The 11945-nt window shown below is 43.5% G+C and overlaps 1 protein-coding gene across 1 annotated transcript; it reads right to left on the reverse strand.

The window, feature by feature from the left end:
- Positions 1-9626: 9626 nt before the first annotated feature.
- On the reverse strand, positions 9627-10193 carry LOC121002538 (thymidine kinase, cytosolic-like). Its single transcript, XM_040433982.1, is given in 3 exon segments — positions 9627-9704; positions 9706-9992; positions 9995-10193. Coding segments are annotated over 3 exon segments (564 nt in total).
- Positions 10194-11945: the final 1752 nt, after the last annotated feature.

An 11945-nucleotide genomic window follows, 5' to 3' on the forward strand; every position in this document is an offset into this window, starting at 1 on the left:
TAATCAGGGTTATTCAGTGAAAGGGACAAGAGAGTGATAGGGCAGAAGGATACATGTCATATTGCATGACGTCCTAAACATTCACTTTTCACTCATCACAATGGAAAGGTCACATACATAGAAATGTATTCCTGCTGTCTTGTGTGAGCTGGATCCTTTTCAATTGGAAAACATTTGAAGGGGTTTCATTAATGATTTGGAAATTTAAGATATGGGTCTCTAGAGATAAAATAAGGATCATACATTTTGGCTTAAATGAGTAATTAGAAATATCACAAATAAGGTTAAGTGCATTTAACGTCATGTAATGTTAAATAATGTACAGGAATGAGTAGGAAACTGGTTCTTTTTTCAATGTGCGCTACACTAGACCTGTAAAGACTGGCCTCCATATGCTTGAGGTCATTTGACCTCTATGTACAACTGATCCTTAGGTTTGTCTGTAGTTTCTGTTGTTTCTGTTGACGTTCTCCTACAGCACAATTTTTGTGATGTTCTTGGTGTCACTGGGGCACACTGACAATAGGAATTAGAAACCATAGTGAGGTTTTGTTCAGCGTGCATGGCTAATACTAGTTCAGTTGACAGATCTAAAACATATAGACACATATCCAATAAATTACTACCTGCATGATGTCAGTATACATGTGAACATGCAGCTTCATGCATGCAGTACTTTGCTGATGACAAGACAAGCTGCTAAGACATTATGGGGACATTTACAAAGCTAAATGCACCTGGATTCTGGCTTGATTTAGGTTATAAATCTGGCACACATGCTTTACACTATATTTATTATGTATTTTAGACATTTTAGGCTCATATGAGAAGCTGAGTGGCCTGATGAGGAAAGAGGCCCAATGATGTGCCAAAGTGAGCAAAAACGCACCAAGCTAAATTTTGCTGCGACATAAGCCAACCAATAAGGTGGCATAAAGTCAGAAAGAAAGTGTTAACAGAAGCAGTGAATTTATCATCCAGTGTAGCCACTTTGATATATTTGGTACATTGTTACAGTCTAAATATTAGACAGGGTTACTGAATCTGCTTTTATGATTCAAAACAAGCTCAGGGTACTTAGGCAAGTTTAGATTTCATTTTTAAAACTGTATTAAAAATAATTTAAAGTGGGTATTTCCACAATCTACATGCATCACCCATCCACAGACAGGATAGGTGACATCTGATCGCTAGAGACCCCAGGATCCCATGGATGACTAGAAAGGGGAGTCCTGAGCCACTTTTTCTTCCTTATTACATGAGTAGGAAAATAAAATTATCAGTTAACTGCTGCACATACAGTAATACTTAGCCATTACACTGGGACATGGAGTTCTGCTGGAAAGTACAACTCTGCTGCTGAATGCCATTCTACAATATTCATGGAATAAATCTAAATAATGTTGAGTAACTTGTTAATTCTTACTTTACTTATCTTTTACAGCTTCTAACTGCATAATATTTATTAGACTATTTACACAAAACTCAGAATTCTGCTTATATTACCAGAGACCAGTGCAAATTTTAAGAGTATTGATAGCTCTATATTTGAATGGTGACAGTTGGAATCAATAGCTTTTTATATTATTATTATATTAAAGGGGTTGTCCCATCTCAGACATAGAGGGCTCAGTCCCATGGAAGTAAATGGAGTGATGGCTACGCTTGCACAGCAATTTTTGGAATGGGACTTCCGAAAATTGCCAAGCATGGCATGCGGTGCCCCCTCCGGGACTTTTCAGGCTCCGTTCTAGGTATAGATGTAGGTCCCAGAGGTGGAACTCGCACCTATTAGAGATTGGGGGCATATCCTAGCAATTTGCTTGCAATGTCTGAGATGGAACAACCCCTATATTTTTATCAGAAGATAAAAACATTTTTTATTTACATAGATAATATACATGGTGCTTGGTGCTGGGTTTTAATCCGGAGTGCCGTATGGTCCTGGATTAAAACTCCTGCAATCTTACAGGAACAAGTAGGGTACCAGGCTGTTAGTGATAAACACGGACCCCAGCCCCTCCCCTCCCCTCGAAGAAGACCGAAGCAGGTTATTACCACTTCTCCCTTATCTTCTGAGCAGTTCATAGTGCTCAATGAGTGCTATGCAGTGAATGGAGGAAGTGGCTATGCAGCTTCCTCTGTTGGGCCTGGCGATCACATGATCCTGATCAGCTCTGCCTTCTTCAAAGCCCCTATGGGGACTGTTTTCCCTTGTAACTGGGATTCCTTTGGTTACCCCAGTTACAGAGGAAAAGTGAAAAAATAAAAAAAGTGTCAGTGTCCCTCAGAGGTCTTTTAATGAACTCTTGGGGACATATTAAGTGCCAAAAAGAAACATATAAAAATAATAATAAAACAAAAATGACAATAGCAACTAAACTGTCGCCATAGTTGCCCTATTCATGCAAAACTATAAATATTTTATGTTGAAATGACCCATACAAAATAGGGAACTCATTTTCATAAATTATTTTGGTGTCAATTTTCATATTTAAAAAATTAAAAGCTACAGTTTGCAAACCAACTTTTTTTTTTGCAGTTTTCCCAAAATAAAATGTAAAAAAAGAAAAAAATTATCTAAAAAAAAAATTATTTAAAGCCCGAGGTGTCATGCTAAATATTTTATACAAAGATGGAATACATACATTTTATATTATACAAAGCTCTATTTTAATACAGAGCTCCATATCCACTGAAAAAGATTTAAAATATACATTCTGACTGCCTGAACCCACCACTAGAGGGAGCTACCACATACTGTTTATACATTAAACTTCGTAATAACACAGTATGCAGTACAGGCCTAGGCATGGCCTAGGAGTGGCTGCAGAAAGAGTGTTATGTTTTAAACCTATGCCTATACAGGGCATTTTGAGTTATCAATAAATTAGAGCTGTGACCCCTTCAAATGTATATTATGAAAGTCACATTTTTAGATATTATTTAATTAAAAAACAAAATAGTGGTCAAGAAAGAGTAAACAGTGCCCTTTAGGTTACTCTAGCTGGACAAATGTTCTGCATATAGGCAGCCATGAAATTGCTATATAGATAGAATTAAAAGAAGTTTGACATATAAGTCAGGGCTCGGCAAATCTCAGGCGCCAGGTCGCCATGGCGATCAGGAATTTGTCCTGGCGCCTGGGTATTTGCCCCTGCTTGAAAATAGGCCCAGCACACCAGCAGCCGGGCGCAGCCACTGGAGGGTTAAGACCGCGAGGCTAACAATGTGACAGGCGGTGCCCATGACAGGTTAAGCAGAGTGACATCACTCCCTCTCCCCGCTGGCTGTCAGTGTCAGCTGGCGCGGAGTGACACACGACATGTACGTGGCATCGCTCACCTGCCCGCTAGGCGCTCTCCACCGCACGCCTCATGACCCGGGAGCGGCGCAGGTGACTACGGCGGGGTCTCCGTTTTCCTGTGCGAAGACTCTTCCAGCATTTCCCGGAGAGGAGCCGTCTCATCACCGTAACGCACTCACAGGACTCCGAGATCCCTCCGACAAACAGGACCGCAGCCCCACCCCCTCCCCATCACAGCACGGGTTGTAGATCCAGCAAGAGCTGTAACCAAATCACGGCCTCGACTCAGTGCGCGTCGACAGCAGAGGGAGCACAAGGACGGCCCCGGAGACGCCGACAACAGCGACTCCATTATCCCCCGGACATGACAAATAATCCGGGACAGCAGAAGGGCAGAGATCCCGCAGTGATGGCGGATACAGGCGGCAACGAGGGACATTTCTCTTCAAACCCAGCGCTGCTTCAGTTTTATCTAGTCACAAAATAAGTTTACAAGAGAAGAACTATGAGATGAATGATGAGCCCGGACCAAACATCCTGGGGAAGGGATTTCAGTTCTGTCAGCTGCAGCATAGGGATTATACACAGTGACGTCACAGCGCAGGGATTATACACACAGTGATGTCACAGCGCAGGGATTATACACACAGTGACGTCACAGCGCAGGGATTATACACACAGTGATGTCACAGCGCAGGGATTATACACACAGTGACGTCACAGCGCAGGGATTATACATACAGTGACGTCACAGTACACTGATAAACACTGAAGAGATGCTGCAAACAGTGACGTCACAGTACTCTGATAAACACTGACGAGATGCAGCACACAGTGATGTCACAGTACACTAATGATAAACACTGAAGAGATGTTGCACACAGTGACATCACAGTACACTGATAAACACTGAAGAGATGCGGCACACAGTGACATCACAGTACACTGATAATAAACAATGTGAAGAGATGCTGCGCACAGTGACGTCACAGTACTCTGATAAACACTGAAGAGATGCTGCACACAGTGACATCACAGTACACTGATAATAAACAATGTGAAGAGATGCTGCGCACAGTGACGTCACAGTACTCTGATAAACACTGAAGAGATGCTGCACACAGTGACATCACAGTACACTGATAATAAACAATGTGAAGAGATGCTGCGCACAGTGACGTCACAGTACAATGATAAACACTGAGGAGATGCGGCACACAGTGACGTGACAGTACACTGATAATAAACAATGTGAAGAGATGCTGCACACAGTGACGTCACAGTACCCTGATAATAAACAATGTGAAGAGATGCTGCGCACAGTGACGTCACAGTACAATGATAAACACTGAGGAGATGCGGCACACAGTGACGTGACAGTACACTGATGATAGACACTGAAGAGATGCTGCACACAGTGACGTCACAGTACACTGATAATAAACAATGTGAAGAGATGCGGCACACAGTGACGTCACAGTACACTGATAGTAAACAATGCCCATGTTGTTTGGTTCTAGACTTCTTTATATGTTAATTTAAGAGGTGTTATTTTTGTCGCTGAAAATAAGGCTTTATATGGTAAAAAAAAAAAAAACGGCTCCTAACTTTTTTTAGCTGGCTCCTAGATTCCAAGGAAATTTGTCAAGCCCTGATATAAGTCAATATAGATGAGTAGTAAGAGTCTACAGAACATAATGTACTATGGTAAAGCCGTATGGTATATTGCTATACACTGGAGCTTAGGGACTCTTGTATTTGCTGTTGTGATTTAAGAGAATATTTCAAATCCCTGCACAGCTTTAACATTCGACAGATTCTCCTGTTGTCATTTTCAATTCATTGTGTTTCCCTATGGAATATCATGCCCTGTATGTTGTCCTGACCTTCAGAACCTCTGTCACTTGGTGGTAGACTGATGTACCTTTTGGTGATCACCAAGCATCTAGGATTGACCTCTTGCTCTATGTTAGCATACTATGTGTCACACATCTTCACACACAAAGATTTGGACTTGAGCAATAAATCCATAATTTAAGTGTGTATTATATATAATGCTACTTTTCAGATGCACTGGCTTTACAATGGCCTGTTGTAGGTCATATAAAGAGAAAATTCATTGGGCATAGTTCAGATAATGAAGGCCTTCACTTTCAACATTTACACGTTTTATAGCAGGTGTTTTGTTAAAACAAATCCTTTAAATTATTTATTTGGAAATGTGCATTCATTTTATACGATCTGTCATGATCTTTCTTTTTTTGGAATTAAAAAGAAAATGCAAGTTTTATAAGTCCTTCAGTTTGTTCCACTCTGTATCACTATCACTGCTTAGTGGCTAAGGCAGGTTAAATGGGTTGTCTGGGTGTTTAATATTGATGACCTATCCTCAGGATATCAGATCAGTGTGGGTCCAACTCCTGACATCTCCACGATATGCTGTTTGAGATGGTTGAGGTTCTCCTGTGAACACTGTGGCCTCCTCACAGCTTACCAAGCACAGTGCCATACATGGGGTAGCGGCTGTGCTTTGTCTCAGCCCTATTCACTTGAATGGGACTGAGTTGCGCCTTGACATGTGACTGATGAATGTGACTTCACATGGCCTAGGAAGAGGCCGCAGCACTCACCTGAGTTTCGCCATCCCCACCGATCTGATATTGATGACCTATCTTGAGCATAAGCCATCAATATCACAATTTCAGGAAACCATCTTAAATACTCTGCTTAAACTGCTGCATTCCCAAAAATCTTGATCTGACTGTGACATGTGAAAGTGTCCTAGAGGTCTTGCTAGATAGAAACCCAATCTCAACAAACTAGATATCACATAACCAGGGCCTACATTGTTTTCTTGCTCCACCCTGTTCTGAAAAAAAGTAAGTATGGGTATACTAGGTTGTTTGCGTACCAGCCTGCCATCACGATGACATACCTTGGCATTACTGACCTTGGCTCATGGTAATTAACAGTAGTACAGGTGTAGAGCTTGATCCTGCTGTCATCTGCTGTACAGCCTATCAAAACTGGCTCATTTGTGGCATTCTCCCAGTGCCCCTTGTCATCACTCCAGACATAATTAGAGGAATAAATATGCAGGGTAATGCTTATAATTATGCGCATTTTAGTCATATTCATCTATGCTGTATCAGCTAGCAGAGTATATGCCATTCAGTACTTCCGATGTACATGATGGAAAGCAAATAATTTTCACCTGTATAAGAGTTTAATGAATCACACAGAAAATTTGCATGTGAGCCACGGATTGAATCTTGCAAGTCCCACAAATTCGACTTTGATTAATCGAGGCTCTGTACCTGTAGGCTATAAATGTCACTTTTAAAGACATGGCCACATTTATAATCAGAGACGTATGTCAGAGCTGCAGGATTAATGTGGTTTAGGAGTTTAACATATTTTTTATTAGGGTATTCTATAACTATCAAATTATGATCAATCCAGAATCACTCTACACAGGATTTGTTCTGCATGCTGGACTCGCTGCCGACAAGCTGAATTGTCTGGCTTTACATGCTGAGCTGATAAAGTAGTAAACCTCTTCTTCTTCATTAAATCTCTCTATAATATGCCTGCCGCCTGGTTTACATCTTTTATCAAGATAATAAAATGGTTGGTAGCTGCAAATTAGTGGAGCCGTACTAGAATGGCTTTGATAAATTATCTGTCACGGATGAGGAATAGGAGGAAACGCCAAACTGACAACCAGGAGGGAAAGGGAAAGCCCCTAGGCCTCAACGCTAGGGAAAGGAAAAGGTCACCTCCTAGTAACCCTACTCCTGGCCCTGACTCCTAACCGTATGGGCACCCCTTTAAGGTAGAAATGCCCATACCCTGGAACCTGGGACCCTGGAGATCCCGAAGAATATTGTCAGGGCTGAGGCAAACAGTTCCCTCCCCGATGAAGGAACAGGAATCTCCCTGAGGCCTCAGTCGCCGGGACCGCGCTTGTACAGGCGGCGCATGCACGGTCGGCCTCAGTAGCAGCGCGATCCCGTCTATCGCGCGGACTCAAGCGCGATCCTGTAACTGAATCGCGCATGCGCCGTCCCCGATGCCTGCCTGTCTTCTCTTCCTCGCGCGCGATTCAGTTACAGGATCGCGCTTGAGTCCGACGGCGCATGCGCCGCCTGTACAAGCGCGGTCCCGGCGACTGAGCCGGGTGTCAATTACACTGCTTAGAGGCGGGGTTAGGGCAGGGGAGTTACAGCCTGGAGTGAGGGAAGGGCTACCCCCTTGACTTCTACCGTGACTTCAGGAGCTGGAGAAGAGTACTTTATAAGTCGTTTTTTCATGAATATACATCGCAGGAAAGCGGCACAAGACTGTATGGAAACACAATGAGGATCATCTATAAGGTACTGGTGATAGTTTATTAAGTGAAATCCAGGTGAAAGGTTTGCTTTAAGCTATCTACCGCACAGTCAGAAGGGTGAGGCAAGACTAAATAGGGTAGAGTAATGAGTACTAAGCTATACCTGAAACAGGGGATGAGGTCACAAACAAACACTAAATAAAGAGTAATCAAAGAGGCTGTTAGATTCCTCCACGCTCCGCCAGTCTCCTTGATCTTTTGACATCTGTCACAGAAGGGACTGTGACAGTACCCCCCTTCTACGGGTGACCTCTGGGCACCCAGGACCGAACATATCAGGATGAGCTTTGTGAAAGGCCTTCACAAGACAATTAGCATTAACATCGGCTGGTGGAACCCACATCCTCTCCTCTGGTCCGTACCCTTTCCAGTGGACGAGATACTGGAAGGATCTACGGAGAATCCGGGAGTCCACAATCCTGTTGATCTGAAATTCTAATTTACCGTCCAACATGACAGGAGCGGGAGGCAAGGAGGACGGCTCAACAGGTTCGACACATTTTTTCAACAACGACTTATGAAATACGTTATGAATTTTCAAAGCCTGAGGAAGTTCAAGACGGAAGGCTTCAGGGTAACAATGGCAATGATCTTATATGGACCAATAAATCTTGGGCCCAACTTCCAAGAAGGTACCTTAAGCTTAATGTTTCTTGTGGACAGCCACACAGAATCACCCACTCTCAGGTCCGGACCATTCATACATCTCCTGTCAGCCACATGCTTATACTTATTGCTCATCTTTTTCAGGTTATTTTGAATTTTCCTCCAAATAGAAGACAAAGAAGAAGAAAATCTTTTCTCCCCAGGAATACCGGAAGTTTGGGAACCAGAAAACGTGCCAAACTGTGGATGGAACACATATTCCCCAAAAAACTGCGACTTATCAGTGGACTCCTGTCTACGGTTACTAATGGCGAACTCAGCTAACGACAAGCATGAAGACAACTCCTCCTGATTCTCCGAAACAATACATCTCAAGTAAGTCTCCAGATTCTGGTTAGTGCGCTAAGTCTGTCCGTTTGACTGAGGATGAAAAGCCGAAGAAAAGGACAATTGTACCCCCAGTCAAGTACAGAACGCCTTCCAGAATCTGGACACAAATGGAGTCTCCCAATCAGAGACCACATCAGAGGGAATGCCATGTAGTTTCACAATGTTATCAATGAACACCTGTGCAAGAGTTTTGGCATTAGGTAGAGCAGATAATGCTATAAAATGCACCATTTTACTAAAACGAACAACTACCGCCAGAATCACGTTTTTTCCCTCAGAGTTCAGTAAATCCGTGATAAAATCCATGGACAAATGAGTCCAAGGTCTGGACGGGATGGGTAACGGAAGAAGGGATCCGGAAGGCCGAGTATGTGTCACCTTAGCACGAGCACAGATACAACAGGCTGACACATAGTCTTTAATACACTTACGCAGCCCCGGCCACCAAAATCTAAGAGAGATGAGATCGACAGTGGATCTGCTCCCAGGGTGTCCAGCAAGCACTGTACAGTGATGTTTCTCGAACACCTTGTGACGTAATTCGGAGTGAGCAATTTCCCCAGAGGACAAGAGTCTGGTGCATCCTCCTGGGCCTCTAACAACTTTGCCTCAAGATCAGGATATAGGGCTGAAATGACTACACTTTTAGACAAAATAGGACTATGATCTTTAGAATCACCCCCCCCCCCCCCAGGAAAGCTGCGTGACAAAGCATCCGCCTTGACGTTCTTAACCCCAGGGCGGTAACTGACAATGAAGTTAAATCTGGTGAAAAACAATGACCATCTGGCCTGCCTTGGGTTCAGTCGTTTAGCCGACTCCAAGTAAGCCAGATTCTTATGATGATTAATCAGCGTATTAGGATGAATTGCTCCTTCAAACCAATGATGCCATTCCTCAAAAGCCAACTTAATGGCCAGCAACTCTCTATTACCCACAATAGAAGTAGCACAGCCGGCACACCGAGTGGTATTTGTCAGCTCCACCAATGACCTCTACCTCTTTTTTTGGCCCCCAGCCGTTTGGTGTACGATGCCTCCCGGTAGCACAGGGCGTTCAGCTTCACCACACTCTCCGCTAAGGGCACCAAGTTGAGGATTTCACCAAAAGCCTTCCTATGGAATGTACCATCCAGCGTAGCTACTATTATGGTCTTCCCCCTGTTGGCCATGTCTTCACCGAACTCGACGACATCCGGGAAAAACTGACCATCATCGATCCCGATCACTGGGTATTTGAGCGCCTCCGTCAACACGTCAGCCAGGTTACACACCGAAACCGCCGACATGGTGTGTCGTCGTGCGTGGCCAGCTGCTCCTTGCTGTAGCGCGTGTCTTTGGCGTATTTGATCACCATGCACTTGTACTGCACGATCTGAAACCGACGCATCAGCTCCAAGCTCTTCCCTGAGAACATGGGTCTAAATATCACCTGGATCTGACCATGTATCTTGCTGGGGGAGCTGGGCATGATTTAGGCCACATTGAGGCAGTTCATGTCTGCGAAGCTGAGGAAGAAGATGCAAACAGGAAAGGAGCGAAGACTGAGAAGCGCACCAGAACAAATTACACTATTCAAACCCGTTCCCGCTCTGTGGTCTCTGAATCTGTAAGACTGTCACGCGGAGGTCTGCTACATCCAATAACAGTCCCTGCAGCTGTTCGACCAGTGCAGACATAGAATCCATAGCTGCATTGACCTGAACGAAATGGTGGTTTTTAGGCAGTAGATAACCTCACGGATAAGGAATAGGAGGAAACACCAAACTGACAACCAGGAGGGAAAGGGAAAGCCACTAGGCCTCAACGCTAGGGAAAGGAAAAGGTCACCTCCTAGTAACTCTACTCCTGGCCCTGACTCCTAAGGTATGGGCACCCCTTGAAGGTAGAAATGCCCATACCCTGGAACCTGGGACCCTGGAGACCCTCGAGAGCCCTAAGAATATTGTCAGTGCTGAGGAAACCCGTTCCTTCCCCGATGAAGGAACAGGCGTCTCCCCAAGGCCCAGTAACAACAAGCAAGAAAGGGAAAACAAAACACAAACAAACGCGACACTTAACTTCTGTAGTGATGGATGAGCAGGAACACCAGATACTACCTCACACCAGCTCTGCCAAACCCAAATGAAGCTATCTACCGCACAGTCAGTAGGGTGGGGCAATACTAAATAGAGTAGAGTAATGAGTACTAAGCTACACCTGAAACAGGGGATGAGGTCACAAACAAACAAATACTGAATAAAGAATAATCAAAGAGGCTGTTAGATTCCTCGATGCTCCGCCAGTCTCCTTGATCTCCTGACATCTGTCACAGAAGGGACCATGACATTATGACTCTAACTAGATGTCAGGTGATTTCTCGAAAAAAAAATTTCAAGTTGACATTAGTTGTCAAGCAGCAGAGGTATTGTCATCTTTTATAGTAGGATCAAGATTTTTTTACTAAAAGGAAGCAAGTGCCTTAAAGGGATCATCCCATGACTAATGTAAAAAATGAAAATCAGACATCATATAGTACATGCCAATCTCTTTCTAACAAAGCTAGAACCAGCTCTGTACCTCACATGGATCCAGAGATCCCCCCATTCATTGCTCTACTAAATTTATAGCAAGCTGGCAGCTCAAGGGGAGTGTCTTTTCTGCTGCAGCTAAGGGGGCATGTCTGCGCTCACCCTATCACAACTCAGGAGGTAGCTGAAGGATGAAACTGAGCATGTGCGGCCATCTCAGTGAGCAGGAAAAATAAATAAGAAAAATTAAACAGTAAGTGGTGCTACACAGATACATTTTATTAAATATCTCAGTGGCTATGCAAAATGTTTAACTACATGCAAATACAAAAGAATTCAGATCTAGTTGCTGGTTAGAAAACTGTAGAATATTTTTCATGGGACAACCCCTTTAACCCCCATATTCTAAGAAAATTAGGATACCCTTATTTCTGATATTTAAGGACTCTATAATGACAGGGAGCATTCCACAGGATTGGCACATAGCAAATGTGCCACTATTCAAAAAGGGTCCAAAAACAGAGAAAACTATAGGCCGGTAAGTTTAACATCTGCTGTGGCCTAAACTGTTTGAAGGTTTTCTAAGAGATGCTATCTTGGAGTAACTCAATGAAAATAAGCAAATAATGTCATATCAGCATGTCTTCATGAGGGATTGGTCATGTCAAACTAATTTAATCAGTTTCTATGAGGAGGTAAGTTCTAGACTTGACCGCGGTGAATCAATGGATGTCGTATAT

Source organism: Bufo bufo, chromosome 5, assembly GCF_905171765.1.
Source record: "Bufo bufo chromosome 5, aBufBuf1.1, whole genome shotgun sequence".
Classification (NCBI taxonomy): Eukaryota; Metazoa; Chordata; class Amphibia; order Anura; family Bufonidae; genus Bufo; species Bufo bufo.